The sequence below is a fragment of the Populus trichocarpa genome, chromosome 8 (genome assembly GCF_000002775.5).
Source record: "Populus trichocarpa isolate Nisqually-1 chromosome 8, P.trichocarpa_v4.1, whole genome shotgun sequence".
Taxonomy (NCBI): Eukaryota; Viridiplantae; Streptophyta; class Magnoliopsida; order Malpighiales; family Salicaceae; genus Populus; species Populus trichocarpa.
In genome coordinates, this window is record NC_037292.2 from 15,252,198 (window position 1) to 15,278,633 (window position 26,436).

Sequence of the window (26,436 nt, forward strand, 5' to 3'; positions counted from 1 at the left end):
TACAGTTTGGGGAGATTTGACTCCTACACAAGGCATGACAGAAGCAATTAAGTCTCTCCATCTTGCATATCCTTCACTTGCACTTGGATCTTTTAAACCTTCTATCTCAACCAAAACCAGATGCTTCCAATCTTGTTTGATGATCTCCAAAACTTCTTGTACAATGGGATCTTTGAACAAACCAAAGAATTGAGCAATTCCCATAGTCTTTGGAACAAACTGCATGCCTTCAAGTTGCCTTACCACCAGGGCAGGAGCATAACTCACATAACCTGTAATCCCTACCAATGGCACCCAACGTCTTTGTCCACAACTCATTAGGACTTTCACTATCGTTACCCATGAGGCTCTCCACTTGAAATCACTATTAGGCAAACCTTCTAATTTGTCAACCCAACCTTGGTTGTCTAGATCTCCCCATTCTTCTTCTTCTACCAACTTCAGGGGTCTTTGGGTGAACCACCAAAAATTATTGAAGACAGGTTTTTTTTGTTTCGATATGGCTAACCATCTAGATATACAACAACTGCGTGTAGCATCTCATTGCTCCTTTTCCGATCCTCTTACAATGATTAAGTGTCAAGATGGTTTCAGCTAAAATAGCAGCCACTGGATTGATTTGTGTATTCTCATACTCTACATAAGCAGCAGCAACCTCCAAACTCACTACACCTGTCTGGCTTGGGAACAACACAAGGCCAAAAATGCCCAAGACAAGCAATCTCTCTTTTTCTGATCCTGACTTCTTTTCCAGTTCAATTTCTAGCATCCTCCATTTCAGACCGGTAGCATTCTTTTCCAAAAACTTTTCCAAGTTGGCGATTTTGAGCAGTTTTGACAGTTCGGGGATGATCTTCTCAGATCTCAAAGGAAAATAAATCATATACAGATTGTTTGGAAACTCAGTCAACATCCCATACTCCTCCATAGTGGGACATAGGTCTATGCTTCCAAAAGAAAAACATCGGTAGTCTGGATCCCAAAAATGAACTAAGGCTCGCACAGCTAGGCTTAAAACTTCTACCCTTGCAATTTCCACCAAACGTCCGTATTTCCTTAAAAATGCATCCTTATCCGCATTCTGAAAGTGAGTCGTTAACTTGTTTACCTCATTCATAATGCAATTCAGGTTCTTGATTGGTGACAGCTTCTTAGCATCACTTCTAAGGCAGTCTCCTTCAGTCAATTGTGACAGTTCAGAATTTTTCTCATATTCTATGATGGAAAATTTAGCAATGGTGGCCATTTCGTTCACAAGTCCTACAATTCAAGATGTCTTGGGGTTAGACTTGTTTTGATGCAAAAGATATTATGGAGCATACACCCTAATGATAGGTTCTAGTTCCTTTACGTGAGACATAGGGTAGGTTTACTACTTGGTCTCTAAAAAAAGGATCTCTTGCTGTCCTAGTGATCACCCTCGTAAAGGCAATATGGGGGTTCAACAGATAGTGGGATGGCACGTGTACTAATCACTATCAGTCTAAACACTCAACAAAGAGTTGGGGTTTACACAAACTTAAACATTTACTCAAGTCATAAGGTAAGCTGCTAGTTCCCCACTTAACTTAAAGTTAAATGTGTGTGCCCTCAAAAAGATAATAATAATAATAATAAAGTGATGCATGACTATACCATGTATGACAGAATGTGAAGATGCATGCTAAAGCTTTTAAACAAAGTATCATTCATATATAAAAAAAACAACAACCAACAATACATAGCATAAACAAACAAATTACCAAGCCTAGTCCTAGGGTCCTCAGTGGAGTCGTCATCCTGTCGCACCCTTGCAGCGAAGCGCGGCGTCGCGGCGACCCAAGATTGATTTCGGGATTTTTGTTTATTTTGTGGATAAAGGAGTCGCCATCTAGTATTTTGGTCACTAGGAACCCTAACTGGTCTTTTAGAGATTCTAAGGCAAGAGACTGGTTGCGTAAAGGGAAAGTATTAGCACCCCTAGTACGCCCTACCTAAAGTAAGCTGCTTGGTGTTTGGTTTGCCTTATAATTGCTATGGTGTTGGTGTTTTCTAATCCCATCAGGTTTCTTAGGTTTGATTCAAACTAAATTTATTAAAATAGAAATCCAAGGAGATTCCATGTGCTTTAAAAGCTCATTTTTCCCTTAGTATTTCAAGAGTTTGCGACTCGTAAATCACAAGGAGGAGGGACCAAAATTTAGAAATCTAGGGTGCTTTAAAAACCTATTTTTACCTTAGTGTTTTATACTCTCACGGCTCGTAAATTGTGGAGTAAAAAATTAAAATGTCCTCAATTATAATCAAGGCTTCTTTCAAAGATGTGTGATGACTTATTATTCCTAAAAAATTATTTTGGATATTTACCACTTAGGGTTTCTTTATCCAAATATTAACAGTGAATAATAACAAGTTATTCCCAATAATATTTTGGATATTCATCCCTTTGGGATTTCTTTATCCAAACATTAACGGTGAATAATAGATGAATTCCCCCCAAAATAAGATTTTTTATTTTTTTTGGAATATTGGCCAATACCCTTTGGAGTTTTACAAACATGTTGTAAAATCCAGAAATGCAAGAAAATAATTTTTGTTGTGTTTAAGAAATCCATGCGAAAACACATTTTCAAAACTTCCAATATTTTTTATTTAAAGAACGTTCAAAACATGTTAGAGTATTGATCATATACAACACACAAGAAAACATTTATTTTATATATATGTATGTATATGTATATATATATATATATATATATATATATATATATGTATGTATGTATATTTGTCACATTGCGTCGAAAATCGAGTATTCTTAATGCGAGATTGATATTTTTTTATATAAAAAAACACAAAAAAAAATACACGTTCAAGTGATTTTGCCTTCACTAGTTACTATTCAAGTGAATTAAATTTCACTTGAACAGTAATAAATGCAACTAAAAATGCATGCAAAAGCTGGGAATAAAAAAAAATACACGTTCAAGTGAATTTGCCTTCCCTGGTTACTGTTCAAGTGAATTAAATTTCACTTGAACAGTAACAAATGCAAACTAAGAATGCACAGTGTCTTAACATGCAAAATGCAAAAAAACTGGGAGAGTAGAGACACGGCTTCCTTGGTCCACTAGCGACCCCGGCTCTTTCAGTCCTCCACTGTCTGCAAATCCCTGCTTGTTCTGAATGCCAAAGATGACTTACGAGCTGATGGACAGAGGTTCTGCTTTCTCGCCTCTGGTATCCAAAGAGAGACTCCTTTCTCCTTTCTCTGTTTCGATCTCCTCTCTTTCTTCTGGTTTTTTGCACCTTCTTCTCCCTTGTTCTGCAGATTTTATTTGCAGAAAATTGAGCAAAGACCGAAAGGCAGTCCCTGCTTCTTTCTTGTTTCTCTTCTCCTTTTTTTTCATCTTTTTTCTCTTCTACTGTCTACCTTCCCGACCTCACAGTAACACTAGCGAAGGAAAGAAACTTCCTTTGTTCTCTATGTTTTTTTTTCTCGCCTACTACCTGCCTCTCTTTCGTATTTTTCTTCTCCCTTTTCTTTTCTTTTTTTTCTCTCCGCTCTTCCTTTCTTTTTCTGCCCCTTTGCTAGGTCATTAGAGGGGGTTATATATAGTCTAACATATATCTATTTAGGAAAGATTCAATGCATTAATTCTAGGATGTAAATCCCTGCTGATTTGCAGTACAAAAATGCAAAAAAGAAACTGAAATATTCTGATTCCTATTCTGATTTTCAGCACTTAGTTTCCATTGATCAAAGGGTGGTACAACTCCTTTCTTTCTTTCCATAGCTGGGACCATGAGGTACCAGCTGTTTCCTTTGAAATTGGGCAATAAAAACATGGTCTGCAGCTATCCAATCCAGCAAGAGAAACACGGAAACCAAACAGGAAATTGCAGATAAAAGGAAAGAAAAATCGGGATGGTTGTGCAGAAAAAAAACGTGGTTCTTCAATCTCTTCCTTCTAATTTTATCTTCAATCAACTTCCTTATTTTAACGCCTTTTCCCTTTGGTCCTTGGTCCAAAAAAGGGCTTCAAATTGGCCTGCAATTGGTCTTCAAACTTTAAGCATCTTGCAATTGTGTCCCTGCAAACTCAGGCAAAACTCTTTCTTGCGGCAGGAATCCTTGTTTTCACACTAGATATTCAAACAAGAATATCTTGAGCTTCTGATATCAAAATCAAGCGATTCAAAAGCCCAAATTTATACACACGTCCAGGACTACAACTTTGATGAAGGGTTTGAAGTGAGATAAAATCGTTTTCGGGAACAGAATCTGGCAGTAATCTGGTTGGTCAAAAAGGGTCTCCTGATCTAATTCAAAAATTGACAATGCCAAGCATCCCGATATGACTGAGAGTATGACCTAAGAACAAATCAACAAAATTTGTGACGGAAATAGAGTCTTTAGTGCAAAACTCGGGTCAGGAGCCTTCTCGCGGCAGAATTCTCTACTTTCACGTTAGATATTCAAACAGGAATATTATGAGCTTTTGATATCGAAATCAAGCGATTCAAAAGTCCTAAATTCATCTACACTTGTAGAGCTACAACTTTCATGAAGGATAAAAAATGAGATAAATTCGTTCTGAATAACAGAATTGCAACCAAACTCGGCTGGAAATCTTCTCGCGGCAGGATTCTATGTTTTCATGCTAGATTTAAAACAGGAATATCTTGAGCTTCTGATATCAAAATCAAGCAATTCAAAAGCCCAAATTCATCTATGTGTCTTGGAATACAACTTTGATGAAGGATTCAAAGCAAGATAAAATCATTTTAGATAACAGAATCTGACAGGGATCTGGTTGGTCAAAAAGGTTTTCTTGATCTGACAACTTAAGCATCCAAATCTGACTAAGTCTGCTCTAAGAACAGTGACCCCTAGGACCCAATAAAGGTGTAGGTAAACTCTTCAACATGTCATGAGTGATAGAATATAGCTAGGTTGGTCAGATATCGTACGAAACCAAGTTAGAATCAGAGCCTAAGTTTGAACAAAAAATTACGACAGCAGCAGAATCATTTTTTTTAGTGCAAATTCTGAGGGATTTATCCAACCTTGAAAATAAGATAACGAAGGAACAAATTTAGCATTATGAAGACCCCTAGTCAGTCTAAGAAACCTGACGATTTTGGCAGCAAATGGGGAGGATAAAAATAGTAGAAAACAGCTCAAACAGGGTTCGAAAAAAAAATATTTCGTTCTTCTCCGCTTTTGTCAATTTTCCAGCAAACATGAGCTACACTCCTACACTCGGTTCAAAACAGGTATACACCATCTCCAGCACGTAGGGTCCAAAATTGAGTAACAACAAGGGGAAGAAAAATCTTCTTTTTCCCCTGCTTTGCGCGTCCAGGGGAAGAAGAAGACCCACAGTGCCTTCAAAACGGCACCGTTTTGGCCCCTCTTTTTTTTTTTTAAATGAACAGTAGATGAAACAGCGCCGTTTCATTTAAAAGAAAAGGGCTGCAAAAACGTGTCAAAGTCCAAATCAGTCTTCAATTTGTGATTTGTTCAATCAAGTCCTCAATTGCAATTTTGATTTTAAAAATCAATTCAATTGAATCCCTACCAAATTCAATCCTCGGCCCTGAAGTTGGACGCCTTTTCCACATTGATCCTTGGTCTTTGATTTATGCAATTTAACCCTCAATTGATCAATAAATTTCTAATTTCTTCAATTTGGCCCCTGATTCGGTTTTAATTACAGTCCCTTTCTTTACGCGCCTTTTCCAGTTTGGTCCTTGGTTTCAGATTTCTTTAATTAAGTCCCTAATTGGCCATCAAACTTCAATATTTATGCAATTAAGCCCCTGATTTGACCAAATTAACTCTCAAAAATTATAATTTGACCCCAAAACTTTAATTTCTTCCTATTAAAGCTCAAATTGACTTCAAAATCAATTTTTCTTGCAATCAAATTCTCCATAAATTCAATTAAACCTTCAATAAAATTTAATTGAGTCCATAAATATCTGATCTTGGACTTTCTCAAATTGAATTTTCTTTATCAATAGGGCTCTTTATCAATAGGGCTCTCATCAGTCAACAAAATACTGTCAATTTCAATCTTTGTATTTTTGAACCTCCTCAATCAATTTTTAGTCATTTTCTGGGCGTTTTGGCATCCTTTTTTCACTGTTATTATTTTTTTGGATTTTTCTTCTGAATATATTTTTGATTTTTTTGCATTTTCTTCTTTTTTGTGCGGGGACCCAAAAATGGGCTACAACAATCATTATGAATTCTTGTTTTACCTATTTGTTAGTTTTAATGCATTTAGTGCTTTATTTGATCTTTTTCAAATTATTAGTTATGACATGATTTAGTGGGTATATGTTTTGTTTGAAGCTTGGTTAAATGATTAGATTTGTTCATTGAAGTGTTAAATGTTAGTATAAAATTATATTTTGTAGGCTTTGATGTTAGGCTAATCATTTTTTTTTTTAAGTTATGGCAATATGTTTTAGGTATTGAAGTTGGTGTGGTTTGGGTTGTTTTAAGTTAACCTACCGGTTGCTGAAATTATAGGCATATTGTTTAAGATTCAAGAGAATGATTTTATTCAATAAAACATCGTTTTTGCCTAAGAAAATACTATTTTTGCTTGTTGTCTTTAGTTGGGTTTGCCTTTAATTCTATGTTTTTAGTTGTTTTAATGGTTCAAGCAAGTTGTTTTGAGAATGTTTAAGCTTTGTTTGCTAAGTTTAGGCAGTTTTCTAGGCTCTTTATGCCTCTTTTCTGGGTTTTGCCTTTGCTAGGCATTTTTGGGTTTGATAAGCTTTTGTAGGTTGATGTTCTTATCATGAACTTTGATTTAGGTCATTGATTTCAGTGTCATTTTGGTTGATTGATGGTTCTTACATATGCGTAAATGCTTGTTAATCTTTAATCGAAGGTTTTTATAGCTTAAGAACATCGATTTAATGACTTATGATTTTCATTTCCTTTGTTTTTTTTTTTGAATAAAATCAAATAATTGTGACTTTGGTTTGATTATCGTGATGATTCAGTCTCAAAATCTTGCTTAAATGTTGATTTCACATATGTATATACTTTCAATTGGAAGTAATTTGCTCTGTTTTTTTAAATCACATTTCTAGGTTCTATCTTCATGTTCTTCATCCAAAAAGGCTTTGGGTCTTTGGGCTAGGAAGCCCAGCCTACATGGCTAGGCTGAGTCCTTTCTCCATAAGTCTGTGTTTGGCATGTTCATTTTTTATCGAAGGAAAAACATATTTTTTTTTCTTAAGGCATGTTTGTAAAATACGGCCTTAAAACATTTTTTTTAGTCTCAGATTTTTTATCTAGGGCACGTTTAGCAAACATGCCCTACTAATTTTTACAACAAAGTTTATTTTCTCATTTTGTGCTTTTGCCAAACAGACCCCCAAATAATTTCCAAAACAAATTCAAGAAACATTTTAAAATTATTTGTGGGTCTCTCGCATATTTTTCCAACCATTTTACTTAATATTGGGGTTATAGATGTACAATGGAAGATATTGACCTGATATTAAAAATACATGTTTTTCTTCAAAATTTTGAAAACAAATACAAAAATTTTTTATTTGAGAAAAATACAAAAGTACTTTTTATTTGTGTGCATATGGCTGAATTCTAAAAAAAATCATGCGTATCTTATAAAAAAAATAAAAATTGTATTTTTATCATACTTTGAGAAATACAAAAAACTTAGTTAATGGGTATCACAACTAGTTTGTGATTACCAGTTAGAATTTAGCCAAAATTTCAAAAACACATAAAAATCAATTTGTATAATTAATATTTGGGGTATGAATTTTACAATGTAATGCATATTCCCGGTATTAACCTAAATGATTTGACAAGAATACACCTTTAATTTTTTGGGGTTTAGAATCGTTAGGTTTTAGCTTGATATGATAAGGACTTTCTTATTAAGGAAAACGTTTTTAAAAACTTAGAAAAACCAACGAATAGAAACATGACTCAGACAAATAAACAATACAACTTATCTTAGATAAGATATAGTAGGGGTGATACATCCTTCCTAAATACAATCAGTCCCCTTATCCAGACTCTAAGACTAGTTAGGGTTCATAGTGACCATATATAATTCTAGGTGACAACTTCATCCTTTTTTTACTGATAAAGGACAAGAATTCCTTATTCTTTCCACCCAAACTTAAATATCCTGGTCCGAGAGGATGATTGTTATGACGCCTAACACGTGTGGATATCTAACCCACCAAGATGGTGTTGTTTTAACTTTATTTATTTAATATCTAAACGGTAATGTTTTAGATCGACCCGTGTTAACTTAGGCTAACCCATCAAATCCTCTACTTGAGTAATGGATTTAGTTGAGTTGAATAACTTTGTTTTTTGAAATCTATTTTTTATCTAACTATACAATAAAAATAAAAATAAAAGAAATGCATTGGAAAACGATCAAATAAAATTTAAGAAGAAAATCATCAAGAGTTGTATAAAAAGAGTGCTTAATAATTTCACAAAAAAAAAGGTTATAATTTTAATACAAAAAAATAAACAGTTTTTAATAAAATAATATCCCAAAAATATTATTTATTTATTTATTTTAATGAATTTCAATTAAAACCAAAGACATTATGTCAAGCCCTTGTCAAACTTGGGTTTGAGTCAACTTGATATGATCTACTCAATTTGGCAGGTCTAAACAAGACCCGATTGACTTGTCCCTGGTTTAACTTAAAAAAAATAAAGATGACATCATTTTAACTTTTTTTTCCTGAATATTGAGACAATGATATTTTGGATTGACTTGAGTTCACCCGTGAAACTTGTGGCTCTAATAATGGATCCAGTTGAATTTAGTAAGTTTGTTTTTTGGAGTTTATTTTTTATTCAATCATACGATGATAAAACCAGATATGTATTGAATATTTAAATGAAAATATATAGGTGCATGTATGATTTTAGGAAATAAAAATCAAAGAGTGTTAATTTAAGAAAAAAATATGTAGTGATTTGATGGTTTTAGGGGAAAAGAAAAATGATTAATGATGATGAAATTATCATGTGATGGCAATGAATACTACTACAAGCATGTCATGGTTTGGAGTAGGAGATGGGACATCACATACTGCAAGTAGGTTCGTGACCTATAACATAATTATATAAGGCATTGTTTAATTATGAAAAGCTAATTTATTACAATTGTATTGATATTGATAGTGATTGGTTTGGAGACGATGAAATAAATACAAAAAAAGAAGAAGAAGAATTGAAGGAGATCTGAACTTGATTAGTCGTTTTTAGAATTGAGAGACTAATGATATCAATATAATTTATTGATATCGACATTAATTGAGATTTGGTTGGTCGTTCCCGAAATTAGGAGACTAATGATATCAATAGAGTTTATTGATATTAACATTAATTGAGATTTGATTAGTTGTTCTCGGAATTGAAGACTAATGATATCAATAGAATTTATTGATATCAACATTATTTGAGATTTGACTTGTCGCTCCTGGAATTAGAAGAGTAATGACAACCATGATAGACATTGATATGGGTATATTTTAGATGGACCATATATATATATATATAAAAGGAGAATGGTAAAGGAAGAATCTAAATGTAATCTACTTGTATTAAATTATTTAATTGATTATTCTTAATTAATATATAATATGTTGCATTCTTTTCAGGGTCATCATATTTACACCACAAGTATATTTCTTTTGCATCTTTTGATTATATAAGCTAGATCTCGGATATGCATTTTGAATTGTAATATTATTTTGCTTAGCATGAAAACATAAATGCTTATATTTTGTGGATTGTAATTATCTAGCCTAAATGCATTTTAACACTTATGTATTATGTATGTTGTATTTAGTATCAGTTTCATAAGGACATGGTGTATATATAATTGCTAGATATATTTGTATGGGTCCAATTGTTTTGAGAAATATTGATTGTTGAGGGAAATAATCCAGGATGATTGGATTAGGTAAATAAAATTTTGTTGGAATGTGAAACTCTGTAAGAATTTCATCAAAAAGTTTTGTGAAATTTTAATTATTATATATATATATATATAATTGCTTATATATTTTCTTGATAATAATTGAGAATGTTATATCAAGCAACAAGTTCAAGATGCAAAACAAGTGAAGACTTGATTCTTAAGGATTCATTTTAGTGTAAAATATATAAATCTTTATATCTTACATGATAACACAAATTAAAATATAAGCACACACTTCACATTGCATGCATTATAGGATTGATATGCATTTAGTTGGTTCAAGATTCAGCAAATTTAAAACTATCAAGTCTGGGTTTTAAGTTGAAGCAGTCGACCGCTTGGTTATACCAAGTTAACCGGTCAATTGCTTATCATCAAGGATGAACACCTAGGAATCTGCAAGAACCACTCAACCTATTGTCCTGACTGATATGATCCAGTTGACCGTTTTATCTGTCAAATGAACAATAACAGCTATAAAACAACTAGTTTTGCTAGAAACACGCGCGCGCGCGCACACACAGCTTGTTTAATTGTAGAATTATATAGAGAATAAAAACATATATCATATAAAAACTATCTTTAAAGCTAAAACACTTCAAAATCATTAATCTCAAATTATACTCATATTTGTGCAGTTAAACCTTCATAATCTTGCAGAAAAGTATATATTTTTATTCTCACAACACTCAAACACTTTCCAATCCATTAAGTGCTATCTTATGAGATATAGAGAGACTATAACTTTCAATTATATTATTTACTCTTTGAGAGAATGTTATTATATTTCAAACAATCTAACTCTTGGTCATTAGATTGTAATCATTGAAGAGTTTAAGCGAAAAACTCTTGGTCATTAGTGAGGTACATCACCAAAGTGAAAAAACTTGAAGATGATATTTCTTCAAGTGGTGAAAAAGGGTTGGTGAGAATTCATCAACGACATTGTAATCTTTGGTTTGGATTAGTAAAGAATATGATACTTAAGATTGGTTTGATGCTTAAAGTGTGAATGTAGGCTCGCCAAACCACATTAAAAATCAAGTTTGCAATTTCTATCCATATACTTTTTACTTCAAGCACTTTAATTATATTATTAATTAATTGTGTTTAATTGAGTTAATTGCAATATTTGTTATTATTAGTAAAACATCTAATTCATCCCTTATGTATTATTATTGCATTAATCCTAGAACAACAACATTAATAATGAAATGAAGTTTAGATTGAGGTAATATATTTTTTGTCGACAATTTTATTGGTTGTCTTTTATAAAAATATATATTTTTTATAATTATTTGATTAAATAAAAAATAAATTTCAAGAAACAAGGTTATTGTTCAAGGGAATGTTAACAAATTTGTTTTCAATTATTATATGTCTAATATGCAAAAAATAAAATTGCTTATGAATATTCAATGAAAATAAAATTTATATTCTTTGATTTTTGTATGTTTACATGATTTTATCATATTTATTAATTTTTCCTTTCAATTACGTACAAAAATATTGAAATAGTGTTTGATATTTTTTTTTAAAAAATTTCTTTTGAGATCATAATAGGATTTATTTAAAAAATAATGTTTGCAGTTAAAAAACTTACTTTCATTAAAATAATAAATAGATACATTAATAATGAATAAAGTTTAAATTGACCTATTACATTCTTTTTCTTGTCAATTTTATTTATTGTCTTTAATGAAAATATCTATTTTTTATAATTATTTGATTAAATAAAAAATAATTTCAAAAAATAAGGTTATTAAATCCGGCTACGATCATGACTAAGTCATAAGTTAGGTGGGTGAAACTAATTTAATTAGGGATGATCCATAACATTGTCATTTCAATAATTTTTTTTATATATAAAAACATTGAATTGACATGGTTTTTTTTTTTTTTTAAAAAAGTCAAATCAAATTAAAAAATCGATTAAGTAACGAGTATACATTTCAAGTACTAGGTAATACTAGGTTAATTCTCACTATTTTGAAATCCAACCCAGTTTAGAAACTAGATCAATAAATAACCATGTTGACTTGCTAAACTTGATTGAGTTTAAGTGTATATTTGACACCATGATAATTTTTGTGGAAGTGATTTAAAAAATATGTTTTTAAAAAATAATTTTATTTGTAGTTTTTTTAAAAATATATTCAATAAAAATTAATGTGAGATAGATTTTCTTACATTTAAAATAAATTACTTTAATTTATATAAAATTAAGTTTAAAACACAATAAAAGCTAACAAAAAATATAAGTTGTTTTTAGCAACCAACCAAATATTTTTCTCATTTATAATTGGAAATATCAACCGTCTCTAATGACATCGGCAAAAAATTTCCCCGACATCACTGGCACTGCATAATTTCTTTCATTTGATTAAAAAAAAAAACGAAAATAAGCACAGCAGCGTGCACACATCGAACACACCTCTCTCTCACCAGTCCAGCGACCCAGCCCCGAAAACAACACCACTACTCACGCAGCCACCCATCTTCATCCTCTATCTTCGCTAGCCACTGACCACCACAACGCCAACCACCCAAACCCTCTATCTCCACCCGAGCCTCCAAACCAGCAGCCCCTTTTTCCCTTGCCACGAGAAACGACAATCTCTCTCTCCCGTGAGCCCTCGCCAGCAGCAACCCCATCGATAGCAGCAAACGTCAACAGCCCTTAAGCTACCGACAGCCCATTTCAACCCAAATTCTCATCGGAGACCACCTCTTTCAACGCCAGCCACCACAGTCACGCCGAACACAGAACCACCAGCTCACCACGCCAACAAAACCACGAGCCTCGTCAGCAACCCCACCATCAATGGCGACAGCCGCGTGATGAAGAAGGAGAAAGGCCGATAAAGATTGACCCTGCCACCGTTATCGGCTGGTGGTGCACTGCACCTTCATCTTCGGTTCGACGAGGTAGAGAAGATCACGATCCATAATCTAACGCGCCGGATCCCTCGCCGGAGACTCACCGCCGACGGTGGCAGTTGGCCAGAGCTTTCATCCAGGTTTCGAGGGTATTTTCGTCCTTCTCTTTCTCTTTTCATGCACTTAATTTTTTGTGGTTGATTTGAAGTGTTAGGTAAGGTTGGTGCTCAATACTCTTTCGGGGTTGGGAGGACGGGATGAGTTGATTATAGCGTTGTTTTGAGACGTAATGGTTGGTCTCGGTGTGAAATTTATTGAATTGCTTTGAAAACATGCTGTGTTGGGATTTTTTTATGTGATTGTTGAATTCAAAATTGTGTGCATGTTTATTGTTTTTAGTTTTGAAACCTACTTTTAAAATTATATGCATGTTGTGATTTTATTTGGTGTGTTCTTAGTGCGTGATTTGCCTTTGGTTTATTTTTTTTTATGTCGAATCCATGTTAAAATTAAGTTCTTACGTCAAGATGCTTGAATTCAATATTTGATTCTTGAATTGTTTTTCACCTTGCTCTGCTAGTACCACTAGGGAAGTCATTAAAGAAGCCTAGTAGAAAAATCTAATGCAACTAAGCAAGATACTTAATAACTAAAAAACTCAAGCACTGCTGAGTTAGCAATATTTTCCACAGTGAGCACATACCTAACAACAAAACATCCAGTGATTCACAATACAAACCTCTTTTGCAAATCAATCACAACTATGGTGCTGAGAATCTGATGAAATACCTCAACAGGCCTTTACATACAAAAACAGGACCTCATCTACAAATCCCAAACTTCCACTCCATGTACAAAAGACTCGCTCGTTAAGTAACTAGAAACAACTATTCATTCCCAAGCCAGCAAGGGCGCCCCTTGAGGAAGAGATATAATAAACCCAATCCTAGAATCATTATCTTTTGCTAATACATGCAATGCTGAACCAGTGGAGGAAACCTTATAAAATCATTGATATCTTCCAAACTTCTATGTTAAAGCACTCCAAGTGTGAGCACTATAGGACTTTGATCTCCAAAATACTCACACTGAAATCATTTTGCCATAAAATCAAAACATCATAATTCAACAAAAGACCATTTTCTTACTTTAAATGTGAGTTTCATGCAAAGGCATCATTCAACTAAAGTACAAACTTGTTCATTACAACATAAATTGGCATGCATTCTTTCTGTCAGGTCCTCTAATGTTAGTGTCATCTCATCATTTGAAATGAAGTCCTCTTGGATAGGGCTCATTGCTACCACACGAATGATACTATAGGAAAAGTCTTTTTGCAAGATTTCAAAACCTGCTTATGATCTAAGTGACTGAATACAAAAAACCAAACCATTCATCAATATTTTTTATAAGAAAAAACTACTCAATTTCAAATTTAGCTTCTTGGAACAAGAATCCATAAATAAAACATTAAAAGTTAAATAAAAACTAGAAAGAAGTGATCATGAAAAAAATTAAATATAAAAAAAATTGCTTAAAAAAACCTTTTTATAAGAGATGACATTGCACGTTGTTGTGATCAATTGCGCTAGGAGATGGGGGAAGAAGGAGGAACAAGAATAAGTAATGGATGCGATTCATTGTCATAAAGTCATTAACAAACTCAATCCAAAGGTAAAACTAATATATTAATTATATACTAGAAGAGCTTCTTTTTTTTTTACTGTAGTACAAATACTATTCACCATTTTACAGATCACTATGGATTGGAGTAATGATTTTTCTATTTAAATTTTCAATTTGGTTCTCAAACTTTTATTTCACACGATTTAGCCATTTTGAGCCCAAATTAGCACTCAATTGGATTTGTTTTGGGAGAGAGAGTTGAATTGAAAGATAGAGGACTGAAGTGAAAAAAGCGGGTGAAATAGGCGGCTTTGAAAATTTGTCTTAAAAATTCATTTTTGCCCCCCATCTTTTTTGGCTCTAAGGTGGCCAGTCCCTTTAATGTTCAAAAATTGAATTTTGGGTGGTAGGAGAGAGAGGGACTCACCAGATTTCCGTGTAGAGAGAGAAAGTTGATGTTAACGATGATTTTGATCACTAAAACGGTAAATTTTTGTGCTAAATGGTTCCATATAATGAGAGGAGTTCGAACTATGAGTTTTTTTTTTTACCTTGAAAGTGCCTAAAAAATAGATCATAGCTCAGGAAGATTTTTGGTTTTGGGTTGATTTTGGGTTTTGATGTTTTTTTTTTTTGTGTTTTTTGGGGTCATGGATTGGTTTAACAAGGTTTCTAGGGTGTTTTCTAAGTGTTTTTTTTTTTTTTGTCAAAAATAGGTTGAAAATTAGTTTCTGGGTGAAAAAAAACATGAACCCTGTTTTTTCGGTCATCACAGTGGCTGGGATCTAGGAATCCAGACGACATGTCGTCTATTTTTTTTAAAAAGAAATTGGGGCGGACGACATGTCGGTCTCTCCTTTAACTTAAAAAAATAAAAGGTCCCGCCATTAACTTAAAAAACAATAAAAGGCCTGCGTACAAGCCATTTCTTGATGAGCCAGACGCTTGGCCTCATTCTTTTTTTTTATCTATTTTGATTTTTTCCAATTAATAACTTTTTTTGTTTTTTTACATAATTTTTAAGTTTATGTTTTAATTAATACAACTTAATGATTTTTTTTTTTTGCTTATTTAGCATTTTTTAAATGGCGATAATTTTTTTAATTATATTGGGTATATTTAATTTTTGAGAAGGTTATTATGACTTAACTGTAATTTTTTATATATATTTTATATAGATTAAATATATGCAGCCTTGTAAAGTATTTATTTTCTTTTATTTTATTCAATAAATTTTATGTAGGTTGATTTTTGTTACAAATTGATTTTAATAAACAAATTCATTAAACACAGCCTAGTAAATGATTTGTGTTGCGATATTATATATCTTGATCCGCATTTGTCTTTCAATTTTTCCAGTTTTGTTTTTATTTATTGTCAAATTTTTTTCTTATTGAATTATCCCAATTTCATGACCTAGAACGCATGATATAAATGTCTCGATTTCAGCTTTTCACGGGGCAATATATTTTTTTATTTGTTGTTGTTACCTTATTTTTCTATAGTGTTATTAAATTAATCAAGATTTAACCTAGTTATTGAATTGTTTTATTTCTTTAGAAGCATAATCATCTTCTACTTTTTTTTTGGGTTAAAAATCTTTTTGGTCCAACCCGGGTCACCAATCTAGTAAAGCCTAAAAAAGATACCAGTTATGCTACAATGAGTATCCCAAATAGGTGACCAATCAAGTGTAGACATTCTCTCTTTGAATATTATAATAAAACAAACAAATAGTCAAGATCCATTGATGTTCCACTAAAAATATCAAAATTCTATTATGAATTATTTGTCAGGAATGAAGTAAAATTAATTTGCATAATCTATGACAATTTTGTCACGATCAGCAAGAAATCGTACCTTTGAAGAAGAGTTGATGTAACAGTACCACAAGCTTGCCAACACTTGACAATTATTTGTCAGGAATGAAATGAATACACACAGAACGTTTTGACACACATGATTTGCTGAATTTCTGGTGGGCCAGGGTGATAATTTCTCCTTCTCTCTCTTAAAAAAGGCACAGACAGTCTTAATTAGGGGTGTTCATGGTCCGGTTCAGTTTGGTTTGGATAAAAAATCTAACCGAACTGGAATTTTTAATTTCTGGAAATTTTGACCCGGGCCGAACTGGTTTGGGTTGGTTTTTTTGCTTTGAAAACCATCAGGGACCTTAATAGTCTTAGATGGATCACCATCTTGAACACTGATAAGATGGTATGGCTCAAAGAATGGCCTCCACATCTCCAAGAAATCCAAGTTCCTTATAGTTGGTATAGCAAATCAAGCTCATCTTTCAATAAAGGCACAACCTTTGCTGCTGTTTTTGTATCAGTTGCAGGCTCAAACCATTGTTAAGGAAAGCAAGAGAGACAGAGAGAGAGAGACTTTTAAGTGAGGAGGGATATGTGAGCAAAGAGGTGTGTAATGAGTATATATTAGGAGAGGTGGGTTGGCTCTTGCAATGCTGTGAAATGTGGCAGAAATGGAGGTGAAGTAGGAGACGTGTCTGAAGGTTCAAGGGTGGAATGTGTGTGTGTGTGTGTGTGTGTGTGTGTGTGAGAGAGAGAGAGAGAGAGAGAGAGAGAGAGAGAGGACTTGTTAAAAAACAGAGATGAGGTTGTATGAGGCAGTCAGGCAGCCTGCTATTCTTCTTATTTGAGGTTAGTTGTGATTTGTGAATCACAAGAGAGAACAGGAGAGAGAGGGCAAGGGGAGGGGCAATGGAAGGGAAAAAATGATTTAGGGTTAGTTTGTATTTATACCTTTTGTTTTTGCTCTATTTAAATTAGGTTGAATCGGTTTGGTCCGGTTCAATTGTTTTCAACTTTCTGAAACCAAAACTGAGCCGGACCGAATAATTTTTCTAGTTTTTAAATCGGTTTCTTCGATTTTTTCCCTTAGTTCAGTTTTTTTGGTTTAATTGGTTGGTCGGTTTTTTTAAATACCCCTAGTCCTAGTTTTAATTAGCTTGTAAGTTCAGAAATGATTGTCTGACGCCAGCACGACCCACTAAACTGCCTTAAAGGATGAAGGTGGCTGAGAAAGTCGAGGAAATCAATGACGCAAGTAGCATAAACAACTGCTAAGATTAAAACGGTATGTTTTGAATGTGTCACTCCTCTTTGAGGTTCCTGTTATGCAACCGGGTCTCTCAGTTATCTCTCTCTCTCTCTCTGCTTTTTGGTGCGGTCACAGAAGAGAAAAACAAAATCATAAAACAGTTGCTGTATAAAAGAAAGACATTAAATGGACAGCAAAACTACATTAGAATCAGAGTCTGGCTTCACGAGGTAAATATTCTTGTTCAAAGTTTTCAACTATTTTTACTTTTAACTACCACATTTATTAGGGTTTTTCAATTCCTTTGAGCTTTATTTCTTTCTATTCATAGCCATGTTTGTTTTCCTAGAGGTTTTGCATGATTTCTATATTTGTTCATGGCTTGAATATTTCTCATTCTGAGAGTTTGACTTGGTCATAAACTCTGCAAAATGTGTTGGTTATTATTATCCCAATACTTGTTTGTATTGAACTTGAGCTTATCGATATGTATTCTTGTTTATAATTTTTGGGATTTTTTTTGGTAAGGTAGGCCATGGCTGCAAAGAAAATAATAGCTATATGCCAGTCAGGTGGGGAGTTTGTGACAAATGTAGATGGATCGTTGTCATATAATGGTGGTGATGCTTACGCGATCGACATTGATCAGCAAACCCTGCTGAGTGATTTCAAATCTGAAGTAGCAGAACTTTTCAATTGTAGTGCTGATATCATGTCAATAAAGTACTTTCTTCCTGGGAATAGAAGGACCCTTATTACAATATCCAAAGACAAGGATCTACAGCGTATGGTTAATTTTCTTGGGGATTCATCCACAGTTGATGTCTTCCTTTTATTGAAGGATGTTGCGGCTTGCAATGTATCAAACATCTCTGCTAGTAGGTAGTTGTTTTCTGAATTTTTCATATGCACATGTGAGTCGAGCATTGCTATCTAACCTGGAAACGAGATACTAACAGATTGTTAAGAGGATTTCCCGCAAGTGATGAAGATACTGCCAGGGTTGAAATCTTACAGGGTACTCTGATTTTGCAGGTCAAGCAGGACTACTGTATCGGAAGCTGTGATTCCTGTCGAAGCTCCTATTGATGTTGCTGTTGATATGGCCCATACTGTTGGTGGGTTTGATATGGATTTGTCCAATGGAGATCCTATATCCTGTATACCTATCGGAGTCATCGATGACAAGCAACGTAAAGCTGCACAACAGTGGGAGAACACGATTACTGGTGTTGATCAAAGGTTTAATAGCTTCACTGAATTCCGCGAAGCTTTGCACAAGTACTCAATTGCACATGGGTTTGCTTACAGATATAAGAAAAATGACAGTCACCGTGTTTCTGTCAAATGTAAAACCCAAGGTTGTCCATGGAGGATATATGCATCAAGGTTGTCAACCACACAATTAATTTGCATTAAAAAAATGAACCCAAATCATACATGTGAAGGAGCAGCTGTGAAAGCTGGGTATCGTTCGACAAGGGGTTGGGTGGGAAGTATCATAAAGGAGAAATTGAAAGTTTCCCCAAACTACAAGCCAAAGGATATTGCAGATGACATCAAACGAGAGTATGGAATTCAACTGAATTATTCTCAGGCATGGCGTGCAAAAGAGATTGCCAGGGAGCAGCTTCAAGGCTCCTATAAAGAGGCATATAATCAGTTACCTTTCTTTTGTGAGAAGATAAAGGAGACTAATCCAGGCAGTATAGCTACGTTCTCCACAAAAGATGACTCAAGCTTTCATCGTCTCTTTGTGTCATTTCATGCATCAATATCTGGTTTTGATCAAGGTTGCCGTCCTCTCATTTTCCTTGACAGCATTCCTTTAAACTCAAAATACCAAGGGACACTGTTGGCTGCTACTGCTGCAGATGCAGACGATGGAATTTTTCCTATAGCATTTGCTGTAGTTGATGCTGAAACAGAGGACAACTGGCTTTGGTTTTTATTGGAACTGAAGTCTGCAGTCTCTGCATCTCGCCAGATCACATTTGTGGCAGATTTTCAAAATGGTTTGAAGAAATCATTAGCTGAGATATTTGATAAATGCTACCACAGCTATTGCTTACGCCGTCTTGCAGAGAAACTAAATAAAGACTTGAAAGGCCAGTTTTCTCATGAAGCAAGACGTTTCATGGTTAATGATTTTTATGCTGCTGCTTATGCACCCAGACTTGAGGGATTCCAGCGCTCTGTAGAAAATATAAAGGGTATATCCCCTGAAGCTTACAATTGGGTTGTACAAAGCGAGCCTGAGCACTGGGCAAATGCATTCTTTGGAGGGGCAAGGTATGATCATATGACATCAAACTTTGGACAACAGTTCTACAATTGGATATCAGAGGCACATGAGTTGCCAATAACACAAATGGTCGATGCATTAAGAGGTAAGATGATGGAAGCAATTTATACTCGCCGGGTGGAATCAAATCAATGGAAAACTAAGTTAACCCCATCAAAGGAGGAAAAATTAGAAAAGGAAATGTCAATTGCAAGGTCACTTCAAGTGTTACTCTCCCATGGAAGCACATTTGAAGTTCGCGGGGAATCTGTAGATGTTGTTGATATTGATCATTGGGACTGTAGCTGCAAGGGATGGCAACTAACTGGTTTGCCCTGCTGCCATGCTGTTGCGGTCTTTGAATGCATTGGCCGAAGTCCATATGATTATTGCTCCAGATACTTCACAACCGAGAGTTACCGCTTATCGTATGCTGAGTCGATTCAACCTGTTCCAAATGTTGACCGACCAGTGCAGGGTGAATTAACTGAGGCGGGAGTTATTGTAACCCCTCCACCAACTAAGCGTCCACCTGGCCGGCCAAAGACAAAGCAGGCTGAATCAACTGATATTATAAAGCGTCAGCTTCAGTGTAGTAAATGCAAGGGCCTTGGCCACAATAAGAAGACATGCAAAGAATCTTAGCATACATAGATCGTAGGTAAAGTAGTTGTTTCCTTTTCGTAAGTATCCCACACTAACTTTTTTGACAATTTTAGATGGCAATCTGTTCACATGTTTTTGTATGCACCGATTGTTGAAAAGCATCATATTTTGCTTAGATGGCTTTTGTGTGTTTGTGTGAATGAAAGTCGTCATATGCCATGGCATTATAGTGCTATGTTGTGTCTTTATTGTCATGCATCAGTGTGTTGTGTTAGGATAAATCATTCACCTATTGTTTCATGCTTTTATTATCCATTAATAGGAGAATCGTGGTTATATAGATTCTTGTAACTAAACTAGTGTTTGCCTAAACCACTTCAAATAGCCCTCATGAGCAGAAACTATACAAGTTATAGTTTGTTGTCCCGGGGCTCTGAGATGCGAATATGATAGGAATATCTCTGGGGACCATTTGTACAAGAGCATACATTATAGTAAACAGCACATGTATAGTGGGTGTTTTTAGGACATACATTATAGTAAACAGCACATGTATAGTGGGTGTTTTTATGATGTTTTTTGTTTATGTGGCAGAAATTGTGCTCCATAAAATTTTAAATTTTTTTTTGCTTGAAATTATTTTATTTTTATGTTTTTGTATTGTTTTGATATACTGATATTAAAAATAATTTAAAAAAAATTATTTTCATGTATTTTCAAATAAAAAATATTTTGAAATATATTTTTTGAAACATCTTATGTATTTGCATGTGGGTGAAGTGCAGGGCTGATGTTGACCTTTTTGCTTCAACACTTGTTTCGTGCCTGTTTACTTAAATACTTCTTGGCAGGCGCTGTTGTTATATTGTTCAACCAGCCTCGGAAGTCCTTAATTAATTGTATTTCCTTTGTGCTTGAAAATCCAATAATCACATAAATCAGTAGAAATTAAACTCCATTTGCTTCACAGGGGAAAAGAATGTGAAACAGGATAAAAACAGTAGGGAGAGATTTACATAGATTTTGGTTGTTGTCACAGTAATCAGCAGAGACAGAAATGTGGTTAATGAGATAGATATAAAATATAAATCTATTTTTATAATAATTTTAGAGTAAATATTTGAACTTTCAAAAATAGAAGGTGTATAGAGGACTTGTGTTCAAAGATAATATTTATTATTGTTTCTAAAATTATTCAATTAATATATATGTAATAATAAAAATAATTATTATTATAGTTTTAAAATTTATTTAAAAAAAATAATTAAAAAAACCTTGTTTTTTGTTTAATTTTTAAAAAAATTCAATAGGATTGACCTGTATTTTATCCTAGACCAATTTAGATTTTTGATAAGGTTACAGTTTTATCCTAGGTCCATTTAGGTTTTTGACAAGGTTACGTTAGCAAAATCATTTCATTATTTTTTTAAACTCAAAACAATCCAAGCCTTGGATTGGCTCGATTTCAAGAAAACCTTGGATTGGCTCGATTTCAAGAAAACCTGTCAGGCAGTCTGTAAAAAATAATGTGAAATTATTTTTTTAAAATATGTTAATTTAATAATAATATATATTAAGAATAAAATATATTTTATTATTTCTTTTATCAAACCCACTAATAAAATATAAAGATAATAATTCTATCAAAACACTACTACTAAACATAATTATTTTTTATATTTTTATTCTTTCTTATCTTGTTTCCTTTATCTCTATTTTCATCATCTCTTCAATTTCGCTATAAAATTGATACAGAATTAAGAGAAAGCTTTGAAGAGCAGGATCTGCAGATGCCCCAATAAAATAACGTGGCATCATCTCATCTGTTAAAGCCAAGTCATGCACCATCCCTGCAAGCAGCCACACGAATCCGTTTCATTCGATGAAATTTCGAAGGGCTACTCCTCTCCAATAGTGATGATTTGGTCGGCGTTGCCTCCGGTTGAGAGTTAAAAGCCAAAAAGCATACAAGAAGGTGATGCAATTCAACTCAAAGCTGCCTCTCCAATAGTAGCCCCTATACAGTAATAGTGTGGTATCTTGCCACCGCAACCACTTTCAAAACTTTGCTTATCAAAAATCAATATACAATCAAGGCAAAATGGACACGAAAAATGAAAGCTGAAGAGCCCATTACCTATGCAGAATCAGAAATCTAAATGGTGAGACTTTGTGAATTTTTAGTTAAATTGATGAAGAGAGAGTGATCAGGATTAGCATAACTTCAAGTTTAATCATGTTAAAGATCCATTAGAGATGTGCCAATTACAAGAATTAGAGTAAATAAGTTTAAAAAGACATCGAATAAACTTGTTCAGAACATATAAAGCAAGATGAACCTAGAGGAGTTTAGGACATCTAGGTATCATGAAAAACAACCTCTAATTCATCTAATCCAAGTCCAAGAAAAGCCTAATTCGTGTGGATCAAAGGGTAGTCAGATTTAATTTTTAAGTTAGGAAGAATTAATTAATTATTCTTCTAGTTTAAATGGAAACTAAATTGGCAGGTGTAAAAGAGAGAGACTTTCTTCATTAATTGTCGATGCAAGATAAGAAAACCAAGTACAACAAGGCAAGAAGACTCCAGAATTAATTCTACATTCAGAATTCTCTAAGTTTATTTGTAACTTCTTAGAGATGACAAATCTGATTCTAGCATATTTATGATATTAATTTTGAATTTTTATTATTTTTGTTATTTTCTTCTTAGATTTTAGTTTATTATTATTTATTTGGGTCAATTGTAAGTGGGCTCATATAAGTCCATATAAGAAGTTTCATTAGGGTTTATTTTAGTCTAGAATAAGTATAAATAAAGCCATAATCAGACGTATGAGGGGCTACGAAATTGAGATTAATAAAAACTTCTTTGTTGCACCTTATTGTGTGTGTTAGTGAGATATTCTCTCTTCATCAGTTCTCTAAAGAACTAAAAACGACTTATCGATGAACAACTGACTTCATGACATCATCCTTATACTTCTTGTTCGTGAATCAATATTTGTTGGGTGAGGGTTTTCATTTCCAATAATGTTGATGCCTATATTCGAGTTATCTATGTGTCACACTCTTATTAAACCTGATTTACTTGGCTTTCCGAGAATTAATGTCTTTCTGTGTGGGTTGCTTGGCTACGTGTTCAAAAGATTCGTATCAGAGAGGGTTGTAATGGAGAGGGATCTAAGAAATTATAAGGTGCTCTAGTGATATTCTATTAATTATTTTTTAGGTATATATTTTTTTAAAATAGTTATAAGTACAAGAGAATAAAATACATGATCAATAAAAAAAATAATAAATAATACTTTTATGATTTCTCTCTAGTAAATTCTCTTTTTTAAAATTATATTCAGGGAATAATTAATAGGATATCATTAGTTATTCTCTAAGCACTGTACAGTTTATAGAGAAATTTGAATAAGTATAAACAAAAAAAAAACCTCAATTAATTTCAACATGATAACTTACTCTATATTTTTACATCTATATAACTTAGTACTTTGGTTGGTTTTATTAACAATTTAATTGATTTTTTTTTATGATATTTCTTTATTTCTAGTCAAAATTTTCAATTTCATCTTCTACAAATAAAAAATAATTGAGAATTTAAAAGGGAAGTTTGGACATTTTATAAAAAGTTTAGCAATCAAATTATGATTAAGGGAATAATCTATGATTTTCAAACCAAAAAGACTTAACTTTATAGCAATTCAGATGAGTGGTGTACCCAGAATTTTACATGTTACAGCCACAGAACAGCAGCCAAAAAACTTTATAGCAATTGCATACTCTGGCGATCATACATGTTAATGAAAATTTGAAACAGTAGCAAACAAAATTTCCTCACGTAGCTTTACACATGGAAGAGCATATCTCAAATCTTTCGGTCCTTCTCCTGTGAATTTCTTGGAATTACTGTTCATTCTGCCATGCTCCAACAATCACTATGACTATCAATCTATTTTAAGTCCTCTGAAAACGTAAATTGTGAAACAAAGGGGTCATGATGGTAAACGGATTCTAGTGCCTTCTTTCCTTGGCACGTTTCCGGGATTGTTTACCCTTTATCTTCCATTTATCATTTCCACCTGGGCGATTCTTTTCCTCAATCTCTCGAACCTTACGCTTCCTGTAACATGTTATCACAACAAACAACAATATACAAGCAAGATTAGCAATATGCTGCATTAAAAATTGACAAAAATCAATTTATCAGAAACCTTTGCTTATCAATAATCTTAAAATCAGCTTCTTTAAAATGATATATGTACATATAAAAAAAGAAGCAAAAACATCAGTGTCTTTAACATATAGCAGCAATATCAGTTTGTTAAAGCTATGACCGCAATAAAGATATCAAGCAACAAGAACATTCACGTAGCAAGATTACATGCTTGAACCATACTTTCACACTGTGATCTAAAACAATCAATCTACAAGATGCCCAATGTACTTTTTAATCACGTAACATGCTCTTTCAAAGACAATATTGATGGTTAAATATTACCCCCAAGTGTTAATGTTATAAACTGATGATCTTGCATCTTCAACTACTTTGTGATTTTATTCTTTCCCTTGACAATAAGATATCTTCAAGAAACAGATTACGAGACAGCATTGAAATACGATGTAGTCATCATCTTTCACTAATAATCAAATCAGGTTTCTTTTAACAAAAGGTGATCAAGTCTCTGTCCATCTCACCTGTAAGCCCGGAAAGTTTGATCATAAAGTAGTTCATCTGCAATGGTCGCTTTCCTCTCCTTCTTAGTTAGCCTACCAGAGTAGAAATCTGTTGCAGACTCCACAACTGTGCCCACCTGATCATTTGTCAAAACCACAAAATGATTTACCAATTAACCCAGTGAAAAAAAAAAACCATCGAGGAAAAACAAAAACCCTACATATATATCATCCCAAAATGCTATGTGCTACACTTCACTCTTAGTTTTATCCATACACCAAGGATTTACCTGGAAATATTTAGGGAGATCTTTTGACTTTGGATCGCCCCTCTTGTAGTGTCTCTTTGGATCAATGGCACTTCTCAGCTATATCATCAACACAAGCAAAATGGCAGCACAAATAGTAAATAACCATTCCTTAAATCATATGAAATGCCTGTTTAAAGTCAACTATTCGAATCACTCCATGCAAAAATCAAGGCATCACATCATGATAACTAAAATTTCCACAAAACAACAAAATACATAAACATAGAGAATGGAACCTTAAGTAGCTGGAGATCCCTTTTCAACTCTTGAGTTATAGTTGGGGCGGGCATATCAAACCTATTTCAACAATTCACATGGAAAAAAAAAAAACAAACACCAAGTGATCAATTCATATATATTTTCTAAGTTAATTTTTTTAAAAAAAGATAGGAAGTTTAGCATTGAAAACATACCAATCCTTGCCTAGTGTATCTTTGCGTTGGCTTTTACGTAGCTTGTTTAACTTAATAGGATCATTGGGTGGCACAAATAAGCCATCAACAAGCTGTGAATTGGGCTTCCAGAGTGCACTGCTGCTTTCAGCCTCATCTGGGGTCTTGATATTTTTGGTTGTAGACGAGGATAAAATCGGCAACGTTGGATGCCATGAGAGACCAATCACGGGTCCTTTATCTTTCTCGGCCATTCTGATTTGCGGAACCAAAACAAATAAGAAACTAACAAAAAACAGAGATAGACAGGGAGAGAGAGCTAAGAGAAGAAAACTACTAACGTGGTGAAGCCGCAGGTGATGAGAGTTTGAAGCGAAAGAGAGAGAGAGAGAGTTGCGAGACCGAAAACCCTATCAATAAAGAGCCGGAAGGAACAGAATGGGCTCTTAATGGGCTCTTAGATCAGATGGACCAACTGAGGCTTACTTTTTCCGATCTATGCACTATACATGTATCCACCAAATAAGAAGAAAGAATAAGAGGAATAGAGAAAAACGAGCCCGATAAAGGCAAATCCCTCTCTCTCCCCTATCCCATTCT

The 26,436-nt window shown here is 33.7% G+C and overlaps 2 protein-coding genes across 9 annotated transcripts; one reads left to right on the plus strand and one right to left on the minus strand.

Moving 5' to 3' along the window:
* The first annotated feature begins 12,332 nt into the window (after positions 1-12,332).
* On the plus strand, positions 12,333-20,623 carry LOC7481647 (uncharacterized). 7 transcript variants are annotated; one of them, XM_052455240.1, is made up of 5 exons: positions 12,369-13,018; positions 17,499-17,594; positions 17,694-17,788; positions 18,091-18,440; positions 18,594-20,623. In XM_052455240.1, exons 4-5 carry the CDS (start codon positions 18,094-18,096, stop codon positions 20,485-20,487), a joined length of 2,241 nt encoding a protein of 746 aa, XP_052311200.1. In that variant the 5' UTR covers positions 12,369-13,018; positions 17,499-17,594; positions 17,694-17,788; positions 18,091-18,093; the 3' UTR covers positions 20,488-20,623. The 7 variants fall into 7 exon arrangements, with proteins under 7 accessions (XP_024462929.1, XP_052311200.1, XP_024462931.1 ...); XM_024607163.2 differs by having other exon boundaries at positions 17,524-17,594; positions 18,087-18,440; XM_024607162.2 differs by having other exon boundaries at positions 17,524-17,594.
* A 3,503-nt stretch (positions 20,624-24,126) lies between these two features.
* On the minus strand, positions 24,127-26,336 carry LOC7454269 (rRNA-processing protein fcf2). Of its 2 annotated transcripts, none has more exons than XM_002312726.4 (6): positions 26,178-26,336; positions 25,858-26,091; positions 25,681-25,741; positions 25,424-25,501; positions 25,155-25,270; positions 24,127-24,579 (listed from the first exon to the last, which is right to left on the minus strand). In XM_002312726.4, exons 2-6 carry the CDS (start codon positions 26,088-26,090, stop codon positions 24,471-24,473), a joined length of 597 nt encoding a protein of 198 aa, XP_002312762.1. In that variant the 5' UTR covers position 26,091; positions 26,178-26,336; the 3' UTR covers positions 24,127-24,470. The 2 variants fall into 2 exon arrangements, with proteins under 2 accessions (XP_002312762.1, XP_024462120.1); XM_024606352.2 differs by having other exon boundaries at positions 26,174-26,318.
* Positions 26,337-26,436: the final 100 nt, after the last annotated feature.